Raw genomic sequence first — 26,593 nt, 5'->3', positions numbered from 1 at the left:
TAAAAGGTAAGAATATATATTCAGAATAATTTTGGTTTAATATAAACTTTCTCCGAGTTGTGGGAGTTCCATAATTCCTTAAACCATAGCGGAGATCTGTTCAGATCATATCCATAGTTCACAAATAATTCTTCATCCTTCAAAATATTATGTTGTAATTTTTTTAAGCTTTTGTTTAATTTACATTTTTACCTTTAAAATTGGAGAAATAGACGTTATAGCTCTTATTCTTCCCCATCTAAGATAAAATTAAGATGTATTGAATGGAGGGGATAAATGGGATGGGATGGATGTGATGGATGGATGAATAGGATGGATGGGATGGATGGGATTGATGGGATGAAGTTCACCTAGGATGAAATATTGTTGAGAATCTACAGTTGGGTTTGAATGAATGATTAACCTAAAAGTAAATAATAAAAATTAACAAAACTGAGAAATTAAAAAATTAAAAATTATTAGAAAGTTTCAAAAAGGTTCTTTTTCATAAAATATAATGCTAAACCTTGTGTCCTAAAGAAGCTGAGTAATTCTCCAAACTTCTAAAAAATGGTTTTAACAATGAATAAATTAAAAATTGAAAAATATTTAAATTTTTTTTAGCATTGCAAATCAATGTATGTACTATTTTTGGCATTTAAATGTTGTTCGAACTATTCCAAATTATACTTGGTCTTTCTTATAATTGAAGAAAATCAGGACTGATCCAAATATTAAAAATTCCAGATCATATTTTTTAAACAATTTCTAGTGGCAGTTGAAATTGTTTTTGTAACTTTAATAAATTTAAACACATACGTAGGTTTTTAATCAAATTACAGGGGATCCACAATCCACATCATATTGGATTACGTAAAGTTTAAATGGTTATATTAAAGATGTTTAAACATGGACTCACATTCTATGGAGAAAATAAAAGTTTTGGTATAAAATAAAGATTACCGATATAAATTTATAGAGGAATTTCTAAAATGAAATTACCGATATAATGGAGGAATATCTAGGAAGAGATTACAGATATAATGGAGGAATATTTAGGAAGAAATTACCAATATAATGGAGAAATAACTAAGAAGAATTTTCCGATGTAATGGAGGAATATCTAGGAAGAAATTACGGATGTAATGGAGGAATATCTTGAAAAAAATTACCGATATAATGGAGGAATATCTAGGAAGAAATCTTCATCTTGAGGCATGTGAATATTGTAGGATAGTCGGTCATATGCCTCTTCTTCAGAATCTACGAAATTAACAAACATATATGTTGTTTTCTATATATATACTTTGCTACACTGTCTGGGTTTTTGTTTGTTTGTTTGTATCTAATGAACGTCAAAACGGCTAAACCGATTGGGCGCAAATTTTGTGTTGGGCCTCGCATGACCGAAAGGAAGGTTTATGAATAACCGACATTTCAAAAAATTGCCTCCAACAAATTCGATTTTCAAAAAATTTCGAAAATCTACGAATTTTTTTTTTAAATCCGCGAACTTTCTTTTGGTTTTGTTCTAGTAAATAATCTCTGTCCTTAGCTTGGTTTAAATCTTTCAAGTTGAGTTGGTTGACTTTTCACTCCTGTATGCCAAGTCCATTAGCGCCTGGATCCAATCAGTCATGTATTTGTTGTCTATTCTGAACCAATAGAAATAGTATGACGGTAACATCTATCTGTCTATCTATCTTATTATATGGAAAGCACCAGACATTATGGCTGGGTCAATATAGTCCTTTTGAACAAACATATTTTTTTTCAAACCGAGTTTGAAATTCTGTTTTAATATCACATGCTACTCAGCTCTGCATGGGTTCTTTGATTTTTTTATTTATTGCAATGTGACCCAGAAAACCGTGGAATAGGCAGACGACATTTGAGAACATTTAATGTTGTTACAAAGCAAAGCGTTTTATTGGTAGCTTAAAAACCAAGTTTTAAGTTATAGAGGTCTGCGACCTGGTACACTGCACATGAGACTTTTAAAAATCATTACAAAGGTTTAATAGTCATCTTTTTATTCCACTGCATTTTCAGAGGCCCACTGTATTATCTCACCTATTCCTGAAGCTGGATTTGAGACCAACTCGTATTTAATTCCGTTAAACATGGCAACTAGAATTCCTGTTGGAATATTTTTCAGAGCATAGATTCCCTCCCCTCCTCCCTCCATACTAGAAATCCTTAAACAAGAAATAAAACATCTCTTGAGAAACTAGTACATTTTGTTTGTAATATTGAACTTCCAAGATCATTTCGAAATAAGGAACATTTTGATCGAAATTATGAACAGACTGTTAGGGATATCTAAGAAATGTTCGAAATTTCGAAATGCTATCGGTAAGCTTATATTTTTATTTCAATGTCTATTTCGAACTATCGTTGTTAAGTCAAACTGTCTTTGATTGGTCGAACTGTCTTTGATAGGTCGAACATTTCTTTGATAGATCGAACTGTCTTTGATAGGTCAAACTATCTTTGATAGGTCGAACTGTCTTTGATAGGTCGAACTGTCTTTGATAGGTCGAACTGTCTTAGATAGGTAGAACTATCTTTGATAGGTCGAACTGTCTTTGATAGGTCGAACTGTCTTTGATAGGTCGAACTGTCTTTGATAGGTTGAACTGTCTTCTATATGTCGAACTGTCTTCTATATGTCGAACTGTCTTCTATATGTCGAACTGTCTTCGATGGGTCAAACTGTCTTTGATAAGTTGAACTGTCTTTGATAGGTGGAACTGTCTTCAATTGGTCAAACTGTCTTTGATAGATCGAACTATCTTTTATTTGTCAAACTATCTGTGATAGTTCGAACTATCTTTGATAGGTAGAACTATCTTTTATAGGTCAGACTATCTTTGATAGGTCGAACTCTCTTTGATAGGTGGAGCTGACTTTGACAGGTTGAACTATCTTTGATAGATCGAACTATGTTTGATAGGTCGAACTATCTTTAATAGGTGAAACTGTCTTTGATAAGTTGAACTGATAGGTCGAACTGTCTTTGATAGGTCGAACTGTCTTCTATAGGTCGAACTGTTTTTGATAGGTCAAACTGTCTTTGATAGGTCAAACTATCTTTGATAGGTCGAACTATCTTTGATAGGTCGAGCTGTCTTCTATAGGTCGAACTGTTTTTGATAGGTCGAACTGTCTTTGTTAGGTCGAACTATCTTTGATAAGTCGAGCTGTCTTTGATTGGTCGAACTATCTTTGATAGGTCGGTCTGTCATTGATAGGTCGAACTATCTTAAACTCTATGATAGGATTTCTTACAGAAAAGTGAGACAAAACAAAAAGATACCAAAAAGTTCTAAAGAAAAAAATCTGTTTAATTTATACCTAACTTCGATATATTTATCTTCATAAGGATCTCTTAAATGAGGACAGTCTCCAATAAACCTAAGTTGCACAGTGATAATCAAAAAATTATGGAATAGAAAGATGACTGTTTTGAACAGCCCAATGATTAATGAACATGAAACACTGCAATTTAGCAGTGCAGTACACTGTACACAGACCATTTTAAATAACTAGTTGACTTTCAACGTAAACACAACGTACATTCAACACAGAAATTTAGCAGTGCAGTACACTGTACACAGACCAATTCAATTAATTAGTTGAATAGCTTTCAACACGAACACAACATCCAACACACAGAAGATTGCTAAAATATCGTCTCTTTGTTCCACAGATTTATGGATTCCACTTTAATTTTGATAAAGAGATATTAATAATTCAATTTCTGTTTAAATATGACAAAGATTGGCGGAAAAATGGCAAATTTCAAACATATTTTTGAATTGAAAGAAATAGATTTTTTGGACTGAAAATAGTTTTTAATTTTGACATCGGTGATCTTTTCAACAATTTTTCTTGGCATTATTGAATATAAACTGAAAATATACTCGCAGAATATCAAACCAAATTTTTGAAGCTTTTAAAAAAAGTTAAATTAATTATCTTGCCTTACCCGTTATAGTCTGATGGTGAAAATGTGAATTTTGAATTAGGATTCATAATCTCCACCCTGTATTTTAATTCACCCTCCAAAATCTTTAAGGAGCTGATCTAGAAAAAAAAAATATCTTAATATTTGTAAAATATTCCTTCGGAAGTTTTTGACATCAAAAGAGAACTTTAACAATATAAAAAAAATTTTCAGGTCTTTTTTAATTTTTAAAAATATTTAAAAGTATAAATTTTTTTTAACGATGTACAGTGAGTCCCAAAAAAATTTTCTGATAAAAACTTAATTAGAACTATTAAAATATTAAAAATATTGCAGTTTTATCAACTTGAAATCACAAATCTTTAGTATAATATTCTTTAAAGATGAAAGATGAAAGATGTCAATAATTCTCTTATTGTCTGGTCACCACTGTAAATAAAGAAGTATGTAGAAATGTTTTACCTCTGAACATTTTGCACTTTTCATCACAGAATTATTAAAACATCCATGAAGCGCAGTTTTGTAATCTAGATTTTTGACATCTTTTCCCAACTATTTAACAATGTTTTAGAAGAAAACAAAAACATGTTTTATCCTGAAATGGATTTTTTAAAACATTGGCTTCTTTATAAACTAGGCTTTTAGGGCGCTTCGCGCCCATCTTCTATTTCAACTTTTAATTGTGGCTTTATCTGTGAGCATCTTCTCTTTGTACAGCATAAAACAAAAACAAAAAAGTTTGCGGATTTCATAATATTTTTTCGCGCATTTTCTAAATTTTACAAAAATAAAAAACTTTTAAACACAAATTTTTGAAATTTTGATCATTCATAAACCTTCCCTGGGGTCACGTGAGGTCCCAAACAAAATTTGGGCCCGATCGGTTCAGCCGTTTTGACGTTTATTGGATACCAAACAAACAGACAGACATACACACAAGCTAAATTTATGTATAGAAGTGAGTTGCGGATTTTTGCCGCAGAGACAATGAAGGAAATTTTCAGAATTTAACACTTTTTACAAAAGAAAAACTTGTACAGTGGTCGAATTTAGAGAATTTTAAATTTAAGCCGCGGTTTAGATATGGTTGGTTTCACTTAAAATTGTATCAAATGTTTCAAGATTTAAGCCGGCGCTGAATTTAAACCGGGTTTTGGCGGATTTAAACCGCGGCTCAAATTCTTTAAATTCCATCTCAGGTTCGGATAAAGCAACGATTGGTCTCATGTGTACAGTAATATATCAAAAGAATATTAAAGACCAAAAAGCCTAAGTTATCAAAATTATTTTTATCTCGTTTTTTATTAAAAATTGATATTACCCCGAAGAAATAGATTTTATAGTTAAAGACTAAAATGTATAATTTCAGATAAAAAAGTTTTAATGCTTAAATTTATAATTTGGGAGAAAAAATGTAAATATCAAAATTTTCCTGGATAAATGTAAGTTATATTCTCCCCTGTATGTTCTCCTTTCTCATCAACCTTAAACAGACACTTTTTTTACATCGTCTTCACACTTCAAAGTTCCTGAAAATAAAAAGAATTATAACTATTTTCTATCGGACCTCAAACAGTGGGTTATTAAAAATGAATGAGAATTGTGTTCACCATATTTAAAGATTTTTTTCTTCGCATTTTTATATGAATAACCCCTGTGCGTATCTGTTCAAAAAAATAAATTATTTTTGAAAAAACATCTAACAGGGGATCAAAAATATAAAATATAATGCAATGTTATTCTTATCCATATAATTTTCATATTCATTCATATAATATTTTGGTTGGGTAAACCAAAAGACAAGACGTTGCGACACTTCAAAGTCGAAATGGTCTTTAAAGGCATAATTTCAAAGAGTTGGCTCCCCCGTGAAGACCCAAACATTGATTTTAATGAAATAAGCGTGGGAAGGAAAGGCATGTGTGTAAAGCTAGATCTCAGTGTTCCATTCCCATATCAAATTGGAATATAACTTTCAAATATGCACAAATGTCAAAATATGCACAAATGTTAAAATATGCACCAAATACTCAAATAAGCCTTGCATATTTTTCGTGCCTATTTTAACATTAGCGTTTTACAACTTAAAATCCCAATCCCAATCTAGAACTTTGTCACGTCAAACTTAAGTAAATTTTACATATGATTAAAATATTATACAGTGAAACCCTAAATAACGAATACATCGAAAGAATGCATCAAATGTCGTCTTTTTCACTTTCTGATAATGGAATGTTGCAGATATTTAGTCTTTTAGTTAAATGATTATATGGATCTCTTTAAAACTGTTCCCGCATATTCATGGCTATTTATTTATTCTCGCAAATACCGAAATTTACGAAATATAGTATAAAGCTCATTGAAAAATTGTCAAGACTTCCGATGTATTCTTTATTAAGGGTTTCACTGTATGTTTTAGTTCATAATTACTTTTTTATCGAATGCTATTGAGCTGAAAAACAAGTCTTGAATATCTATTATGTAACCGCATCATTTCCCCTCATAATTGTAATCTTGTCGTAATCTTACACATTATTGACCTTTTCTCTCTGTCCAGTGTGCAGTGATTTACGATTCAATCAATGTAAACTCCGGTTCATTTCAAGCACCGGGCCGACTTTTAGGCATCTAGAGCAAGCTGTACTGCAGTACACATACAGACTATACGGGACTGGACATCCCTTTTTAAATAGATTATATTGCAATATGTAGGGATGTTGTAATTACGCGTAAGAGAATAATCTATTACGTTGGAAACCCTATTTATCGATCGTTTTCAAAAACGATTAACAACCCTAATGATGGGACACACTGTTTGAGGAAAAAGTTACCTCCCCGATGATAATTCCTCCGCCCTCCCACTCCTTGGCCAAACATAGTCCTGTAGCCACGCCCATTTTTACATGGCCCGCCCAAACCCACTCATCATCAAAATATCTACAAAGTTGAATTATGTTCAGCAAAAACGCTTGGTTAAACGTCTTTTAAACAAGTCAGAAAAAAAATTAGAAAATAAAAAAAAATTTCTTGTAAAAAAAGAGAGTTTCAAACATTAAATGCGATAATGCTAATTTAGTTTAAGGTCGATTACCTTAAAGCTAAGCCGTGAATTAAACCGTTCCTAAAAATAGTATTTAAAACATTTTTTTTATTTTCAAAATTAAAATGATAAAAGTCACCTTAGAAATACTTTTAGATAGGTTCCATCGTTGTAAAACAGAGTGTAAGGACCGTTCTTTAGGAAATTGCCAGAAAACCGTTAAAAAATAAAATAAATAATTTAATTTACAAATGTTTATTAATTGTAAATGTTTATATTGGACATCTATTTTTTAATTAATGTGTTTAAACAAAAACTGACTTTATTCTGGTTAATTCTTACACTGTCTCCAATTCTCAGACAAAAGTGACAACAAATTAGAATCTGGTCAAACTCAAAAGTGCATTTTGTAAAATTCAAAGACTTGTTTAATGAAAAATATTAAAGAATTTTAAAAAGCTAAATATCCTCCCTCCCCCCCGTCCCTAAATGAAGGGACCAAATATAAAGTTAACAGCTGGTTCTTAAATCTGTATTACAGGGTATGAAAGTAAATTGAACAAAAAAGTTTGATCACATTCTTTACTCTTGTCTTTACTCTAGTTCCTACCTTCCTTGTATATGGTGCAGACATGAATCAGGCTTAAACCTTAGATTTAAAGAAATGTTTTTAAAAAATTACTTTAAAATCCATGATTTGAAATTTGTTGTGCTAATCAAAAAGACCCGGAATTAATTTACTATTAATCAGATGACTTTACAATCTAAAAATGAAAAATCGCCTGATTAACTGTTAATTAATTCCGGGTCTTCCTCATTATGTTTGTTAACTAAAATTCTTAATTATTTAAAAATTTAACGTTGAAATTTTAAGTCATGCTTTCTAGCTTTTAATATTAATCACTACTATATCTTTGGTCACTGGTCAGTGTACTGCAAAATACTGCAGAACGCACCGAAGCTTAGTTTATGCAATAAAAGTGATATTATTTTGCAGTTAAGAATTTTTTCTAAACATTTTCCTTCCAAACTGTGAATATTTTGGCCAAATCCAAGATTTTGTTTTTGTAATTGTCTTCAAACCCTTCATATCCTCAAGATCTTCATCAAACTAAAATAAACAGTTATTATTACGATATACTAAACTTGTGTTTTATTTTATAATCCTGATCAGCCTAAAACTAAAGAACGAAAGGTTTTGAATTAATTTAAACCTGAATTTTCACCCTGGGGTTAAATATTCAACTCTCCGAAATCAACGAGTTAAAATTTAAACCAAGGGTTAAAATCTTGAAATACCGCATTTTCCCAATTTGTCTATCAATCAATAAGATGATGTATCTTTCGACCTACACAAATCCGCTATACTACACATCCAAGCTACTAGCACGTGGTTTTACAGCGGCTAGATGGACTTCCCCCTAGCCTGTCCTAGCCGCAGCGCTCAGCCTAGTCTGTCCTAACCGCTGCGCTCGACCCAGAAATTGCCTTAACCTAACCAAACCCTCAAATAATACAAAAATAAACAGCTGGCGTAGGTCCGATATTGCAGTAGGTCGGAAAGTTAGTAGGTCAGAATTTCAGTAGGGGGGGGGGGGGTGTTGCGTGTAGACGATGTAACACTACCATCAATTATCATTCAGCTGCATGAGAAGTATTCATAATTTGAACTTTAATTACTCCATGTATTGTACATGTATATGCCATGTGAATATAATTTTTTAAACCTTAAGGGGGAAATTCATTTTTTAAAACCCACTTCACTTGGTTTTTCAGTAAAAACATTTGTTTGTTACTTGTTGCTACATTTTAAACCCCATTTAGACTTGAGAAGTGTTTATGTCTGGGGAATAATATATGATCATAATTAATCTATTTTTAAAAATTTCAAACATAAAGTTTAGATGAGAGATAACATACTTGTGTACAACCCCTTTTAGCATAATTGCTCTTTAATATATGTTAAATATAATATTAAAAAATCTTTATAATTCCCTATTCTATGCCCACAAAGAGACTGTTCAACTCTTCAAATACGTATGTTTAGACTAACACTTCTTCCTTGAATGTCGTCTTTATATAGATTATTTAATGAAAGGAGTTCAAAGTTTTAGTGACTCATGTTCCGTGCAGTCGTCACTGAAGTCACATCCTTTATGAGAAAACTTCTACTAGCTTGGGAACCCAGCGTTGCCCAGGTTACTCCCGCCGTTTACCCGCATTTGGTCGATTTTGACGGGACTAAATTTTTTCTACTAAAATCAATAACTTATGCAACTTAGACTCTCAAAACCAAGCTGACAATATTTAAGTGGTTCTTCCTAGTTCATCAATCAAAATTTGAGGCAAATCGGTCAAGGGGTTTCTGAGTTATGATCAGACAAACAAACAGACGGACACCCAAACAGAGACTACAACTTTATATATATAGATACTAATAAAGAAATTAAAAAACCTTGAAAGTATCTTCTTGATATTGATCCTCTGATATTCCGAACAGCGAATAAAATGGAATAGGTTTAAAAGGTTCCTCTTCGTAATTGATTTCATCGTTGAAATCTCTTCTTGATTCATCTTGATATGCATCCTCTAAACTCCTGCAGTATGTACTATAGAAATTCATCTTATGTACAGTTGTAACCAAGGTTGTTTACTAAGGTTGCTTATCTGAATGCGCTACAATGTACGGAAAATGTCGTCTTCATAGCAATGGACATATAAAACCTTGATAAGAAAACCTATGTTGTAACTATGAATGATGGGCAGTAAGTTTGTTCGTTTTTAACTTGTTTTTCAACCACTCAATCTGAAAATTTAAAATTTGTTTATTCTAAACATTTGCTTTCTTGACACTATGCCAAACTTTTACCATTTTCTTGGGAAATCAATGCAAAAAGCAATAAAATCATAACAACAGGGGTTTTTTTTACTTTGAATTGTCATTTGTCTCTTTGGATAAAAATTGTATGATTTAATAAAAGCAAAATTTTACAGTTTTGAAATATTGATAACTTTACATCAAAAACCTTAAAAGTCTTTGGAAAACTATCCAAGTTATTAAAAGTTATTAAAAGTTATTAAAACAAAAAACTTATAATTTATTTAGCTTGTGTCATCCCCAAGGGTATCCATGTGTTTCCTCCCTAAAATTCGGCCCAATCGTATTCAGCCGTTTTGTCCCCCCTCCCAGCCCTGGGAGCTCCTAAGGGGGGCACATTTCGCCCCCACCCCCTGTATACGGCCTTGAGTTACACTTTATCAAAGATTAAAAACTAAATTCTTTACCTGAGATACTTCTCAAGAACCATCTTGTTATTTGCCATTGTCAGCTGATGTAAAAGTTATTTGCATTTTTATTTTTTGATTAAAAGTCTCATGTAAATATTATGATTGATCAGTATTTTGCGCAACTTTAAAACTTTTCCCGAACTTTAAACGAAATCAACTAATTCTATATAGGAACAATCAACATAACACTCGCCTCAAATTCTAATTGTTTCTAATCTTAAATGTTTAGAACCTGACGTCTTGAGATTGCTTAAATGTCGTCTACATATTCCATAGTTTTATGGGTCCCACTGTATATAATAAAATTGAACTTATTATTTGTGAATATATTGTGTATCGGCTGCTTCATTCGCTGACCGACCTTAAACTAACAATTCCGAAGCTTTCTTTTTTATATATTATAAGTGCAAGAATATTTACAAAACAGGGTCAGGGGCAGATACAAGGGGGAGTATTGAGGCAATGATGCACCCCTGGAAAATTTCTCCACCTTTGTTTACATCTCAGATGTTTTGAATTCAGAAACAACATTACTCATTTTTTATGTGAGGAGAAAATCTTTTTTCTTCTGAAAGTGCACATTCTTTTTTATTTTGCAGACTTTTTGACACTCTTTGAAATTCTTGACCCGAAAAGCAAATAAATTGATAAACAAAATATACTTTGCACACATTTTGCACGCGCCTGCAGTAATGGTGCCAATTTTTGGTCGAATATTTAGAACAATTGGCTTTAAAAACCCCAATTTACATGCATATTTATCATGCTAAAAACGTCTTCTGAATAGTTTTTCTGGACTTCAGTCTTAACTGTGCAGAGCAAGATGTTGTAAAAACATATTTAAGGCGGAAAATGAATCATTGAGACGGAAAATGAATTATTGACACGGAAAATTAATAGTCGAGAAGGAAACTGAACATAGAAAAAGTTGTTTCGACATGAAAAGGGGCGACAATTACGATATCTTCTAGGAGAAGGGGGGGGGGAGAGCGCACCAAAAGTTGTTATCATCCCCTTGGCAAAATATCCTCCCCTGGAATTTTATATATGTTAAAACCTTGACAAGCTCGAAGGGTGGGAGGGGAGTCGAAGATGTGTGGTCAAATCTTGTTTTTTTTAGAAATTTTCATTTTGACTTTTGGATGATTAATTGGAGCCGTAGGCAAAATTTTGTTGAATCTGTTCTTAATCAAAATTAAAGGGCAGACGCGCCTGATCTATAGCATAGACTCATGTGAGGGGGGTCGACGCCCCCAATTTCTTTGGGGGGTGGGGGCGTAAAGAACGTCCCTCCCCCTATTAAACCGCAAAATCCCACCCTTCATAACCCACTTCTTTAAAAATGTAATTATGCGATGTTTAATGTTATACTTTAAGAAAGATTCTCCCCGTTCGGTTGTTTTCTCTATTTTCCATCGAAACACTTCAGTGAAAAGACGACAAAAATCAAAACCTAGAACAGTTACAGAACGCGGTATTCTGTGTTTTATGCGCACTCTTCAAATAACGTCGATTGTCGAGTGAATCACCGGAGGCGGGGTCGTTAGTAGAGGGCGGAAACGTCATGTATGTGTGTCTGTACCAAAAGAGTGTGCGTGTGTAATATCGAACTCGTCTGCAAAGCAGTGCGACTGGGGTAATTTCATAATATACGATTTTGGACCCCTCCTCCTCCCTATCAAGTTTGTACATGGATATAATTGATCATGTGGTCGCAGCGCCTGGCCCCAGCCTGTCCTATCGGCAGCACTCGGCCCAGAAAGCGTCTTAACTTAACCCAACCCTAAATAATAAGAAAATAAATAATAATAAATTTGCTGAAAAATAAGTGGTCATGTACAAATCTATAGGATGTTGGTGGGTCCAAAAATCGTATAATAGGACGAACCTGCGACCGGGTTTCTTATGCCAGACCAGCGCCATTTCCATTCCCATTATTCCTATTCCCGGGTCGTGAGTCGTTGTTACAACATAAGTATCGTTTACACATTTTTAAAGTTCACTGGCATTTAACCAACATTTCAGAAATACCCATGATCGTTCCAACATCTAAAATACCTGAACGACTAAGCTAGTAAGAGATTGCAATGGAGTCTTCCAAAAAAGCAAAAACAGATTACATCATGCTTGACAAAGTAACAAATCTGGGGAATCTACCATATCTACCTCTAGAAATAATATTTAAGTATTTGAGAGCCAGAGATCGAAGAAGTTTAAGTCTGACGAACAAACACATTCTATCAATGTTTTTAAACTTGAAAGATTGGAGGTTTGCTGAAATGAACTCGAGTGAATTGAAGCTCTTTTCTCAATGTATCCGCAACATTCGAGTTCTGGTTTTCGAATGTTTGTCGAGTGTGGAAGGCGCAACTTTCAGATGGTTTCTTCAAAACCATCCAGAATTAGTGAGATTGACAATTGGCGAAACTTTGGAGCTCGGATTAACAAGTCTTAGAAGCCTACTCTCCATGCCAAACCTAAAATATCTTGATTATAAATGTTACGGAGACTTTCATAGAAATAATCGCAATTTTTTGAAAACTAATATTAAGCCGATTAGTTTGGAGTATCTTAATCTAACCCTCAATACTTCAGTTAAAGAGAAAACATATCTTTCCATTCTCATGATGGCAGGGAAGGAAATTAAAGCACTCCATATTGGGGATTCTTTGCCAAGCAAAGCTCTAGAGTATATTGGAGAGAACCTAACTGAGCTCCATACCTTAGGCCTCACAGGAACCAATCCCATAAAAAGTGTTGCTCAGATTCTCAAGGAGTGTAAAAAGTTACGTTCTCTTGAAATCCAGTTTAGAAGTAGTAATCCAATTCTAATAACACAACACCTCGCAATCATGGGAGAACACTGCAGTCAGCTTGAATCGCTGTGCATCCTGGACAAATATATGCCAGAGCTTAGTTTCATCAAGTTTATTGCTAAATGTAAAAGCGTAAGATCTCTGTCTCTTCCATATCATCTCTCTGTAGAGAGTTTATCTGAGCTGGTCAGTCTTAGGCCAGAGGTTCTTCATGTAGATAATTATAGAGGAAGTACTCCATGTCTGAACACACACTTGTCCATATTACTATCCGGTTTACCGAACTTACAAGATCTATCTTTATCTACCGGGATAATTGAGGATAATCTTGACTTACCGGATCAGTCAAAGCATGGTCTGAAAAGTCTCAAACTCTCTCTGTGCCGACTTGGTTCTGAAGGGCTCAAGAAACTTCTGGAGAAATGTCCAGGCTTGATAAATCTTGATCTGGGACACAGTGACCTCAACGACGAAACCTGGAGAGATATTGTGAGCAGCGGTAGTATTCCAAATATTCGGAGAAGCTGGACTTCTACTAGGTCTTAAAAGATGTTTTGTACTCAATACAAACTTTATGTACCATACACTGGTGAGATTTATAAACCATAAAATGTCTTGGAGGCCCTCGGCTAAGTGGTTATCCTATCAATTTATGAAATGTCTATTTTTTTCAGACAAACTTGTTTTAAAATGTTATGCCGGGGTGTTGTTCATCTTTCTCGTTGTACTCCAGTTAAATCTTGGTCTAGAAATACGGTCATAGTAAAGAGGGTTTACAAACCTCCCCTTGTTAAAGTTCCAGGTGCAACATTTATTTTATTGTTTAATTCTACATTATTGTAATCAAAGATATTCCATTTTTTGTTTTGATGGAAACATAAAGAACCTTTAAAAACCGTCTTAGCCACAGCGCTCGGTCCAGAAATACAGGTACATCGTACACAATTGACGTGAATGGGGNGGGGCGGGAAACAGGTTTTTGGTTACAATACTCATCTTAAAATACATTTATCTTGTGTTTCATGGTGAGAATGGACAAAATGAATATTTTCTGATCTTTTCATTTACAAACATTGTATCAATTGTAGCTAAACCATTGATTTATGATGATTTCAATTTATTATTATTTTTCCTGTTCATATATTTATCATAAATTGTCCTTATTGGCAAAAAAGGTTTTCTTTCTTGCAGATAGATAAACTTTGGGTTGGAAATTAATTTCGATTTATTTTTATATCCTCATCAGTCCAACAGAAAATGGCCAAAATTACTACATAGTTAAATGAAAAAATTATAACAACAAAAAGGCAATTTGCAGAAAAAGTAAACAAAACCCCTGGTACATTTTTTAGAGGTCATAGTGTACATAGGTTGCGTATAGGAGACGTAAAGATTGAAAAAAAACTTTATTTAAAAACAAAATTACAACGGATTCAGGATGATTAAGATATTTAAATAGATTCTAATGACCATCAGGTGGGAGCGCTCCAAGCGCGTTCAAGTATTTGTTTGGTCTTAAATTCGTGTGTAATATGCCCATTTTATGAGTTTTCACGGTTATCTTTTTTCCGTCGGATTTGAGAACTTCCAACTCAACATTACTACAACTTACAAACTTCTCTAAACAAAAATTTCTTCATCGACCAAGCCTTATTTGACTTACATAAAAGGTTTATGGTGTAAACTCAATAATGTAGACCCCCCCTCGATACCCCATTGTGTGTGTGTGTGTGGGGGGGGGGGGAGTCAAAAAGCCGTTTTGTGGCGCGACAATGCGATGTCCCACTAAAATTATTATATTATTATATTGTAGGTTTTGACCCATTGGACGCTCCTCGTCATGCTGTAGATAAAAGCGTTGTACACACAGAGGACGACAAGTACATGGTTTACGAGATAGAAGAGAAATTTCAACCTCCGCAGACTGTTAAGGTCATCCTGCTACGAAACGTCGACGATTACGGGGTCAAAGGTCAAATTATCTCTTTTCCTGACCTTGAAGTCCATCGTGACCTCCTTCTTTTAGGCTATGCCGTCTATCATAACAAACAAAATTTGGAAAAATATTCCGATATAATTATACCCGAGGAGACGAAAATGAATTCGTCAGAATCGGCTCGTCTGCTCGCGATGAAATGGTCCAAGCGAGTTCTTGATATTTGTATGAACATGGACAACAGTTGGACCATTGAGAAATGGCATATTAAAATTGCGCTGAGAAAGCATAGAACCTGGACCAGCGAGGAGAATATTGAAATACCAGGAGGAGAAATATCTGGACCTAACCTGGATTTAGAGAACAAGGAGTTCATTGCAATTCTTTCGATAAATTATTTCGAGAAGGTTAAAATTCGATGCCGAATTCATCATCTTGCAACGGATCCATCCAGAGCTATTAAACTAGAATCTTGGTATTTCAGGCAAGTTGCTCTATTCTAGTGAATACCTGAATTCAAATCAATTTACAAATTTAAAAAAAATTGAAATTTAACCAAGTTAGGGCAAAAAGAAACACATTTATTTAGTACTCAGATATATTTAAAATCTGAAAAAAAATTTCTCCATAACTTAACAATTTCAACATTTTTCAATTCTGTAAACTGTATTAAAATACGGATCTACTGATACCCAACTCAATATGATTTTCAATTTTATCCTTGAAACCAATTAGCGACGGCCATTTTTAATTTTTTGTGATAAATACCTTTTGTAAACATTTCTTAGAATTCCTAGAAGAATACTTTTTGAAAATGATTCCAGAAGAATATTTCGCACTAGTAAACACCCTCGGAATTCTATCTGATAATTTGCCGTATTCCAGGGCCAGTGAACCAGTGTGGGAACATGAACGCCAGCAGCTGATTGATATGAACAAGCAGCCCCCCTCTTTCAAGCTCCTCACCACCAGCAAGCTCGAGAAGGACGTCCAGATATACAAGCAGTGGAAGCTGGACCGGGAGAAGAGGCTCGGAGAGATGGACGAGAAAAAGCGACTCGAAGAATAAATAATATTTGTTTAAATTTCAGATTTAATTCATCTCACAGAATGGGAGAGAGCACCAGATCTTATTCAAGTTTAACCCAGGTGAGATAATAAGTTTAACCCAGGTGAGATAATAAGTTTAACCCAGGTGAGATAACAAGTTTAACACAGGTGAGATAATAAGTTTAACCCAGGTGAGATAGCAAGTTTAACACAGGTGAGATAATAAGCTTAACCCTAATGAGATAATAGGTTTAATCCCAGTGAGATAATAAGTTTAACCCAGGTGAGATAATAAGTTTAGCCCAGGTTAGATAATAAGTTTAACCCAGGTTAGATAACAAGTTTAACACAGGTGAGGTAACAAGTTTAACCCTAAGTTTAACCCAGGTGAGATAACAAGTTTAATCCCAATGAGATAACAAGTTTAACCCAGGTGAGATAATAAGTTTAACCCAGGTGAGATGATAAGTTTAGCCCAGGTGAGATAACAAGTTTAAAAGAGGTGAGATAATAAGTTTAATCCCAGTGAGATAATAAGTTTAACCCAGGTGAGATAACAAGTTTAACCCAGGTGAGATGATAAGTTTAGCCTCGGTGAGATAATAAGTTTAACCCCAGTGAGATAATAAGTTTAACCCAGGTGAGATGATAAGTTTAACCTAGGTGAGATAATACAATTAACCCCAGTAAGATAATAAGTTTAACCCAGGTGAGATGATTAGTTTAATCCCAGTGAGATGATAAGTTTAATCCCGGTGAGATTATAAGTTTAACCCAGGTGAGATAATAAGTTTAACCCAGGTGAGATAACAAGTTTAACACAGGTGAGAAAATAAGTTTAACCCTGGTGAGATATTAAGTTTAACCCAGGTGAGATAATAAGTTTAACCCTGGTGAGATAATGAGTTTAACCCTGGTGAGATAATAAGTTTAACCCCAGTGAGATGATAAGTTTAAGCCAGGTGAGATAAGAAGTTTAACACAGGTGAGATAATAAGTTTAACCCAGGTGAGATAGCAAGTTTAACACAGGTGAGATGATAAGCTTAACCCTAATGAGATAATAAGTTTAATCCCAGTGAGATAATAAGTTTAGCCCAGGTGAGATAATAAGTTTAGCCCAGGTTAGATAATAAGTTTAACCCAGGTTAGATAACAAGTTTAACACAGGTGAGGTAACAAGTTTAACCTAGGTGAGATAATAAGTTTAACCCGGGTGAGATAACAAGTTTAATCCCAATGAGATAACAAGTTTAACACAGGTGAGATAATAAGTTTAAGCCCAATGAGATAACACGTTTAACACAGGTGAGATAATACGTTTAACCCAGGTGAGATAATAAGTTTAACCCAGGTGAGATGATAAGTTTAGCCCAGGTGAGATAACAAGTTTAAAAGAGGTGAGATAATAAGTTTCCCGGTCAGATAACAAGTTTAACCCAGGCGAGATAATAAGTTTAACCCCAGTGAGATAATAAGTTTAACCCCAGTGAGATAATAAGTTTAACCCAGGTGAGATGATAAGTTTAACCCAGGTGAGATAATAAGTTTAACCCTGGTGAGCAATATGTTTAAACCAGGTGAGCAATAAGTTTAACCCCAGTGAGATAATAAGTTTAAACCAGGTGAGATATTAAGTTTAACCCAGGTAAGATAATAAGTTTAACCCAGGTGAGATAAGTTTAACCCCGGTCAGATAACAAGTTTAACCCAAGTGAGATAATAAGTTTAACCCCAGTGAGATAATAAGTTTAACCCAGGTGAGATAACAAGTTTAATCCCAATGAGATAACAAGTTTAACCCAGGTAAGATAACAAGTTTAACCCAGGTGAGATAATAAGTTTAACCCCAGTGAGATAATAAGTTTAACCCCAGTGAGATAATAAGTTTAACCCCGGTCAGATAACAAGTTTAACCCAGGTGAGATAATATTTAACCCCAGTGAGATAACAAGGTTAACCCAGGTAAGAAAATTTAGCAAAAAAAAAATTCATAATTTTTCACAAAATTTTTTTTTTTTTTAAAGGTTCAGCAATGAAAAACTTCGACGTGGAATCTGCAATATGTCTCATACTTGTAAGCTGTAAACCTTAAACAGTTTTAATTTCTCTATCAAGGCATCAACTTCCCCTAGGATTTAACTATAACAAGACACTTTTAGCATTTTTAAATCTAACATGTGCACGTCGGCGGGAGAGAGAAAATTGTTGAGGGGAGAGCGGGATTTTAAATAAAAGCTACAATATATTCTGTAAATAATGATCTAATATTTATGGTTTGTTATTTAGGAGACATCTGGTTATGTTGGGTTTGCAAACCTACCCAACCAGGTTCACAGGAAGTCAGTTAAGAAAGGATTTGAGTTTACTCTAATGGTGGCAGGTACACTATGCATTTTCAATTTATTACGTTTTTTGAAGTATATTATTTATTTCAGTGCTTAAGATCAATTTATTTCTGATGCGGGTTTACTGTTGTTTTTAAGAAATGAAATTTTTTTATTTTTATTTTTTCCTTTCTTTTTTTCAATGCTGTAAAGTGTATCTAAATTTTGTTATAACTGGTTTGGGTTGATATTTAGCTCCTTGGATCTTGATCCATGGATCCAAATCTGGATCAGAGTCCAGGAAGACAAAACGTTGCGGATCCATAGCACCGTTTTTATTTATAGCTTGAAAAACTTCACCACTTGTACTGCTGTCAATCGTCAATGGCACTCATTGATTGGAGACTCATTTAAATATTGCGTTGACAATCCTAATAAATAAAAAATAATTCTGATTTAATTCAGGAGAGAGTGGTCTCGGTAAATCAACATTGATCAATTCCCTTTTCCAGACAGACCTGTATCCTGACAGGTACATAATCGAGTAACTGTAGGGCAGTGCTTAGGATCAATTTGATCTTGATGCGGATCCGGATCCTGGATCCGCACTGGAAATAAATGGATCAGGATCCCGATTCAGGTCGTTTCTTTAAGATTTCTTGAACTCTGAAAAAAATGAGAATTTTCAAGTTGTGTTTATTGTTCGCTTAATTGTATGCTAAAACTAGATGAACTCTTCAGAAATCAAGAACTTGTTTTTCATAGTGCAGATTCGGATTTTGAGAGAAAAAAAATATTATTTTTTGCAGTTTTTGGTTGATATTTTACCCCTTGGATTCGGATCCGTGGATCTGCATATTTTGCGGATTCGGATCTGGATCCAGAAAGCCAAAATCCTGTGGATCCAACGGATTCGGATTCAGTAAGCATTGCCGCAGGGTTTTAGATTTTTAGAAAAACGATATTCCAACTCATTCTTTAAAATCATATTCTGGTTTCCATTACTCTTAAAGAAATGATTTGATGATTTTCATTGCTAATTTGGAGGAGAAAGATGGTCTTCAAAAAAAACTAAATTGCCTTTTAAAGTCGATTTTTTCTTAAATTGTTTAAAGCTATCACTACATTAATACCTGTGCATTTTTACAAAAATAAAATAATGGCATACGGTTCCAAATCCAAAACTAGAAAAAATTATCACAAAAGGGGGGGGGCCACAAAACGTATTACTCTCCGGAAAATTTAAACAGTGTTTAAACATAACTTAGAATTGTCGTAGGAGGCTGATTTTTTGCATGCAAACTCAGAATTATGTATATTACGTGCATTTTTTGGTTTTGAAGGAATATGAGCAAAAGTGCGCGCGCGCGCGCGTTTTTTGTGAAAAAATGGGACTTTTTTGACAGTAATCCCCCCCCATCTTTGAAAATCATTTTACTATATTTCAAGTTTTATTAATTTTATTGTGTTCAGATACTTGAAGGATGAAAGTGGGTTGAACAGGAAGAATATTATTGATAATCGTGTACACTGCTGCTTCTACTTTGTATCTCCCTACGGACATGGTCTCAAACCTTTAGATATAGATTTCATGAAGCAGTTGTCTAACAAGGTACACTATATATATACCACTTACTACAGTGGTAGGCGATTATATCAGCAATAAAAAAGACTTTTATATTTTAGTCTAACAAGTTTTTTTCGAACTTCAAGTTTATAAGTGATCAAAGAGAGAATCTTTTTTTTATCGACAGCTTCTCTGTGTTCCCACGTTTATATTCATCCATGCTGTTAAACGCTTAATTTAAATAAAAAATTTTAAATCAAAAGTCGTGTTCATTGAATTGATTTGATTTATGCAACGACGACTGTAGATTTTAGCCAAGTTTTTAAATTTTCACTCTTATCTTTTTAACGTGGTAAAATGTTATTGCGAACAAAAAACAAACTGAAAAATACTAAAGAATTTTGTAGAATGGATTTGTTTGTTTGTTTTGGTTAAACAATAAGTGCCCTTAGATTGATTGATTGATTTGTTAAATGATTGATTGATTGATTCGTTTAATGGTTGATGATTGATTCGTTAAAGGATTGATTGATTTTATAAAATGATTGATTGGTTCGTATAATGATTGATTCGTGAAATGATTGCTTCGTTATATGATTGTTTCGTTATATGATTAATTCGTTAAATGATTGATTCGTTAAATGATTGTTTCGTTAAATGATTGATTCGTTAAATGATTAATTTGTTAAATGATTGATTCGTGAAATGATTGATTCGTTAAATGATTTTTTCGTTATATGATTGATTCGTTAAATGATTGATTCGTTAAATGATTGTTTCGTTAAATGATTTATTCGTAAAATGATTGATTCGTTAAATGATTGATTCGTTAAAGGATTTATTCGTTAAATGATAGATTCGTTAAATGATTGATTCGTTAAATGATTGATTCGTTAAATGACTGATTCGTAAATGATTGATTTGTTAAATGATTGACTCGACAAATGATTGATTCGTTAAATGATTGAGTCGTTAAATGATTGATTCGTTAAATGATGTTTCGTTAAATGATTGATTCGTTATATGATTGATTTGTTTAATGATTGATTCGTTAAGTGATTGTTTCGTTAAATGATTGATTCGTTAAATGATTGATTCGTTAAATGATTGATTCGTTAAATGATTGATTCGTTATATGATTGATTCGTTATGATTGTTAAATGATTGATTCGTTAAATGATTGATTGATTCATTAACTGATTCTTAATGATTAGTTGATTAATTCATTGATTCGTTAAATGATTGATTGATTGTCCAGGTATCTATAGTACCCGTACTGGCCAAGTCTGACTGCCTGACTGCATCTGAGATAAAGAAAATGAAAACAAGAATTCTCGACGAGATTAAGGTAGGAAGAAGCATTGCTTTAAAAAATAAATTCATAATTTGAAATTCCAAAAAAATATTTAGTCAAGTTTTTAAATTACTTTCCAATTGGGTTGGTAGTAGGAGTTACAGTGATTACAAAACCTGCATTATTATTATTATTATTATATAATGCATATTTGATACATTTTTGCGTAAAATACAAAAGAAATTGTTTATCTTATCATTTTGTGACAAATGACGTGTTTTTTAGATTGTTTTTTTTTACTTTCAGTATTTTTTCAGGTGTTTAAATTGTGGTATTTTTCACCAGTATCCGAAGTTAATAAATTTAAGCCACGTCTCAAAATCCCCAAAACCGGTTTTAATTGACCGCTGGCCTAAATTTTGAAAAGTTAAATACAAAGTTAAGTGAAACCAGCCATAATTGAGCCGCGGCTTAAATTTAAACGGCGGCTTAAATTCTTTAAATTCGGCCTCAGGTTTCAAAAATTTATTTTACATTTTAAAAAGGAACTATTTTAGGAGAACGGTATCCGTATCTACAATCTACCGGATTGTGATACAGACGAGGATGAAGAGTACAAAGTACAGGTTAGTCATAAAGTAGTGTTGCACTGGGATTACCGGATCCGAGCTAAAAACTATTGTATCGGATACCCTTACTACTTAGGCCTAAATCTCTAAATTTTATCAATTCATTTTAAAATTATTCGTTTCAACTCATGAATACCCTTTTTAAACACTCAGTTAACCGGGAGGGAGATTCTCTCTGTCAGCATTTAAATATGTATTTAATACAACTGTTTGGCAACTAGCTGACAAAAGGAATCAGACCGGTGACATGGCTCAAATTTGGTCGTGTGTCCGACATTAGGATTTAAACTATGTCAGGCTGAAAAGTCTTCACCTATAGGGGATTGTGATGGCATACCCCTTGTAGGTCAAGGAGCTGTTGGACGCATCCCTAGCTGTATGATATGATATGACAGAATGTAATTTGATTAAAGTTTACAATAAACTGCTCGTTATTCTAGCTTAAGTATAATTGACGACATTGTTCTGCACTTACATTGAATGTAGACATGTGTGTGTGTACCAAAAGAGTTTGCCTATGTAATAAGGAACTCGTCTGCAAAGCAGTGCGACTAGCTATCTCATGCCAGACCAGAGCCATTTCCTTTCCCTTTATTCTTGTTCCTTGTATATAATTAATGGTTTCCGACCAATAAGACTTCTCTAATTGGCACGCAAAATTAAAAATTTTCTCAGCTTTTTATTTGCTGTTCGGTTTCTTAAATCAACGCTCTGATTGGTTGCATTTCAGACACTTTGTCGGCTAATAATGTAAGATTAAATTAATCTGCAGATTAAGAAAAAGATGTGTTCAACCATTGATTTCGATATCCACAATGCTAAAATTTTCAGCTTGAATCCAGATTATAATTGACTCGGATCTTCTTCTGCAATTAGGATTTCCAGCGAATTTAAGAATCGTTGCGCATAATTCTGGTTCGCAAGTTAATACCTATATTGCGCAAATAATTCTTACAGTGGTTGCGGAAACTGTGCCCGTGTAAAATGATATGATAATTTTCGACCATAAAATTCAATTTAAAGAAGTATGCACAATTTAAAATGAATAACAATTGCATATTGCACAAAAATAGAATTTGACATGCTATTAAAACCAATGTTCAGAAAATAATTATTTGCCTGAACTTTCTTGCAATCATATTCCCGCAATTATTTGCAAAATTACGCAGTATAGTGCGAATATAAGTTAAGTTCCATTTCAGATCTACTATTTTTATTAATCTATAATTTCTACAGGTTGGACAGTTGAGAGAATCCATACCCTTCGCTGTTATTGGAGCTAACGCTTCGGTAGAGGTGGCTGGGAAGAAGGTAATATTAGTCGGTTTAAATATTTCTGAAGATTATAAGTTTACAAAAAAAAGTGGTTAAAAGGGGAAAAGCAAAGGATTCAACATTGTTTTATAAAAATACTTTTTAATGGCGGCCTGTCTGCAACAAAAGTCCAGAATTAGTAAACTTCGTAATAATCGGGGGAAATTGTTAGAAAAGGGATGATGGTTAGGTGGGTCACGACTCATAGAGATCTTAAAATTTAAGTCTGATATTGGTCAGACAAATTTTCAAGTGAAAAAGATTTGAAAAAAAAGGGAGAAGTAAATATTAAACAATTGATCGCAAATCCTTTCTTTAAAGGGACTGTAAGCATAATTTCAATTGACCCTCTGATGCAAAGATGCTCTACGATACCCTTGAAGCCTTGCATTTAACAAAAATGTGTAATATACCGTCCTAATTCTGACTCCAATTTTAATTTCTGATTTCAATTGATAATTCAGATAATTTCTCGGTTGTTTCTTGCAGGTCACTTATGCAGAGAACCCGGAAATGAAAAGAAACAGTTAATAGAAACAGAAACATCAATATCTAATTCATGCTTGATTAGACAAAGCTTTTAAGGGTTCCGTTGTCATCTATGAATGGAGGGTCACTTGAAATTACGCTTACAATCTCTTTAATCCTTTTAATGTTTGTTATTTCCAGGTTCGAGGACGGCAGTATCCCTGGGGTGTTGTTGATGTTGAGAACCCGGAGCATTGTGATTTCATCAAGCTTAGAACTATGCTGATCACACACATGCAGGACCTTCAAGAGGTAGACAAGGGTGTATATACAGGAGTCCTGAAAATAAAAATAAAATATACATTAAAAAATTAATGAAGTTGTTTTAAAATTTATTTAAAAGCATATGACCTCTAGGGAAGAAAGAGATTTAATCAATAAATCAATGAAGTTTTTAAAAAATCAAATTAAAAACATAATACACGTATATACAGGACCTTCAAAAGGTAGAAACTCAATCAATCAATTATGTTATAAATCAATCGTTCACGTTCTTAAATAATCAATTAAGAAACACATTTACGTAGTGTAAAACCTTAATTAATCAAATATATTTTAAATCAATCAATCATAAATAATCAAATTACAAACATCCACGCATGTAGCACTTTCAGAAGGTTGAGACTACATCAATCAATCTTTAATCAAACAAATTAACTGTCGAACAATCAAATATATTTTTAATCTAAATCAAGAAAAACGTAAAAATAGATGAATTGAATAAATGATTAGGTAAAAAAAAGTATTTTATATTAGAATAAAAAATTGTTAAAAAATAAAATATTTGCTGAAACAGGTGTAAAGACAATAACTATAAAATTTATTATTCAATAATTAAATCAATTTTAATATTCTAACAAAGGTTACTCATGATGTTCATTACGAAAACTTCCGTTCCCAGCGGTTATCTCGTGGTGGCTCTGCCACATCCGGCAAATCCTTCGCTCCGGATACTACAGATAAACTTCTGGCGGAAAAGGATCAGGAACTTAAACGAATGCAGGTTTGCTTTTATTCTTAAATCAGAGAAGATCAGAATCAATTAAATCATTCATTTTGCGTTTTTTTTTGTCAAAGAATCAAAGTCTTTCTAATCCTATGACGAAGTACATAGTAGAAACAATTCATTTTTCGTTGGTCAGAAGAGAAATAAATAATTCACGTCCATAAAAAAGTTACCACCTAAGTCGCTAATCTACCTACCGCCGTTTCAAATCCTGAATCTCGGATTCACATTATAATTAATTCTGGCAACTTAGTAATCCTAGCATTCATTCTAGCAATTATTTAAACACTTTTTTCAGGATATGTTGGCGAAAATGCAAGAACAGATGAAGCAACAGAGTACATCAAATCTAGCAAACTACTAGTTCCAAACTGGTTCTAAACTGGTTCTAAACTGGTTCAAAACTTGTTTCGACAAAAAAAACATTAAATGGCAGAGTCCATGAGTTTCAATCTTAAATCAAACTAGAACAGCAAAGTGTTATTGTGAACAAATGTATCATTTACTCCCCCGAAGGATTTAATGATAAGCCCATAGGGGTTAAAATTTCCTTTAATTCTAGACTTTCTAAGTGTAAATGACATTTCTATTCAAAGAGTTGGTTTTTACATAGACGGGTCCTTCATAATTACGTTTTCATATTAGCGGGATTCATTAAAAACTGTTGCACACTAAAAAGAATGTGAGTGAGTTCACTGACCATTTCATTACAAACATCTATAATTTTGAGTTCCTGTTGCAAATGGAGTGTAAATAAAATATTTTTTTGTCACTAAACAATTTTGAGTTTTAAAGTTGAACAATAATTTTGATAAAGAGTTATTCTCCGAATTCAGAACGCATTTTAGAATATAACAGATTCATAAACTTGCAAAGGTTTACTAAAGCACTCCCAACTGGGATAGCGAATCTACTACTCCAATCTGGTAAAAACGGCCTCAAATTTAGCAACTACCCGTGAATAAAAAATCTTTTTTAAAATTAATTTAGTCTTTTAAAACTGCCTTTGTAAAAACATTTGTATTTGAACTTTATTAAACAAAAACAATATTTTCTTTGGTTTTATTTTACCATAGTTTAATGTTTATCAAAGTATTAAATAAGTTCTTCGGGATAAAATTTCAACAAAAAGAAATGTTAAATTTTCACCATCAGGTTGCAAAGATAAAGGGAATTAGAAAATGTTTGAAAGCAGAGTTTGATTTTATTTGAACTTGAAAAGCCTTTTATAGTATGATGGTTGATTGTTTGTTTGTTTGTTTATAGTATACAAACATAACACAAGTTGTAAAATAGTTAAACTGACGAACCAAAGTATCTTTTTCTGATATATCTTCTAACGCATTGTAGTTATAAATACCGTTTTAAGCCTTATGTAATATGTATATTGTATATATATACATTATACAAAGCCTGTTTATAAGAACATATTTTGTAATTTCGTGGATTTCTTCATTTTGTACACCTGCGCACGCACGCACGCACGCACGCACGCACGCACAAGGGTTCATAGTATAAATCATTGCAGGGGCGTTAAATTATAGAAGAATGTGGGAAGGGAGTCGTTGTAAAGATTCCTGTAGACGTAAGAAAATGAATAAAAAGATTAGAAATATAGGGAAGAAAGGAAAACTGGGAGGAAACAACTTGGGATCTTGGAAAATAACAATGGAAAATATATTTAAAAGTTTGCGATTATTTTGAAGAAAAAAGACACAACTGAAGAAAAGAATTTGAATTAAGCTTGAGATTAAATCTTTGATACAATATGTGAACAGTTTTGGCAGACAATGTGTACAAATTTTAAGTTTCCATGTATGATTTTTTTCTTGCATTGAACGCATTAAAGG

General features: G+C 33.2%; 3 protein-coding genes across 3 annotated transcripts; 2 read left to right on the top strand and 1 right to left on the bottom strand.

The window, feature by feature from the left end:
• Positions 1 to 10,643, bottom strand: LOC111698467 (histone-lysine N-methyltransferase SETD7). Its single transcript, XM_023468816.1, has 17 exons — positions 10,275 to 10,643; positions 9,445 to 9,586; positions 8,012 to 8,100; positions 7,601 to 7,638; positions 7,129 to 7,207; positions 7,041 to 7,070; positions 6,781 to 6,886; positions 5,382 to 5,433; positions 4,412 to 4,476; positions 3,971 to 4,068; positions 3,337 to 3,396; positions 2,053 to 2,177; positions 1,152 to 1,242; positions 506 to 542; positions 351 to 403; positions 193 to 238; positions 1 to 137 (listed from the first exon to the last, which is right to left on the bottom strand). Exons 1-17 carry the CDS (start codon positions 10,310 to 10,312, stop codon positions 21 to 23), a joined length of 1,266 nt encoding a protein of 421 aa, XP_023324584.1. The 5' UTR covers positions 10,313 to 10,643; the 3' UTR covers positions 1 to 20.
• Positions 10,644 to 12,336: 1,693 nt separating this feature from the next.
• Positions 12,337 to 16,121, top strand: LOC111698470 (39S ribosomal protein L9, mitochondrial). Its single transcript, XM_023468818.1, has 3 exons — positions 12,337 to 13,895; positions 14,907 to 15,513; positions 15,915 to 16,121. Exons 1-3 carry the CDS (start codon positions 13,751 to 13,753, stop codon positions 16,096 to 16,098), a joined length of 936 nt encoding a protein of 311 aa, XP_023324586.1. The 5' UTR covers positions 12,337 to 13,750; the 3' UTR covers positions 16,099 to 16,121.
• Positions 16,108 to 26,328, top strand: LOC111698485 (septin-1). The gene is made up of 10 exons (XM_023468835.1): positions 16,108 to 16,178; positions 18,368 to 18,461; positions 18,871 to 18,937; positions 19,840 to 20,017; positions 21,231 to 21,320; positions 21,824 to 21,892; positions 23,132 to 23,206; positions 23,879 to 23,989; positions 24,600 to 24,740; positions 25,042 to 26,328. Exons 1-10 carry the CDS (start codon positions 16,140 to 16,142, stop codon positions 25,105 to 25,107), a joined length of 930 nt encoding a protein of 309 aa, XP_023324603.1. The 5' UTR covers positions 16,108 to 16,139; the 3' UTR covers positions 25,108 to 26,328.
• Positions 26,329 to 26,593: the final 265 nt, after the last annotated feature.

The sequence above is a fragment of the Eurytemora carolleeae genome, unplaced genomic scaffold (assembly GCF_000591075.1).
Source record: "Eurytemora carolleeae unplaced genomic scaffold, Eaff_2.0 scaffold167, whole genome shotgun sequence".
Lineage (NCBI taxonomy): Eukaryota > Metazoa > Arthropoda > Copepoda > Calanoida > Temoridae > Eurytemora > Eurytemora carolleeae.
Note: the sequence above shows the minus strand (reverse complement) of the source record. Positions and strands in the feature narration are given on the sequence as shown.

Bases quoted from the DNA above. Each gene is read 5' to 3' on its own strand.
- LOC111698467 (XM_023468816.1), bottom strand. From the start codon at position 10,312: ATGGCAAATAACAAGATGGTTCTTGAGAAGTATCTCAG. The intron at 4,069-4,411 runs GTAAAACATTTC...TTTTTTTTCTAG, and splicing joins AAAGTGCAAAATGTTCAGAG to ATCAGCTCCTTAAAGATTTT. The intron at 404-505 runs GTTTAGCATTAT...ATTTACTTTTAG, and splicing joins CAGCTTCTTTAGGACACAAG to GTTAATCATTCATTCAAACC.
- LOC111698470 (XM_023468818.1), top strand. From the start codon at position 13,751: ATGTCTATTTTTTTCAGACAAACTTGTTTTAAAATGTTATGCCGGGGT. The intron at 13,896-14,906 runs GTGCAACATTTA...ATTATATTGTAG, and splicing joins TCCCCTTGTTAAAGTTCCAG to GTTTTGACCCATTGGACGCT. The intron at 15,514-15,914 runs GCAAGTTGCTCT...GCCGTATTCCAG, and splicing joins CTAGAATCTTGGTATTTCAG to GGCCAGTGAACCAGTGTGGG.
- LOC111698485 (XM_023468835.1), top strand. From the start codon at position 16,140: ATGGGAGAGAGCACCAGATCTTATTCAAGTTTAACCCAG. The intron at 20,018-21,230 runs GTACACTATATA...TTGATTGTCCAG, and splicing joins TGAAGCAGTTGTCTAACAAG to GTATCTATAGTACCCGTACT. The intron at 23,207-23,878 runs GTAATATTAGTC...TGTTATTTCCAG, and splicing joins TAGAGGTGGCTGGGAAGAAG to GTTCGAGGACGGCAGTATCC.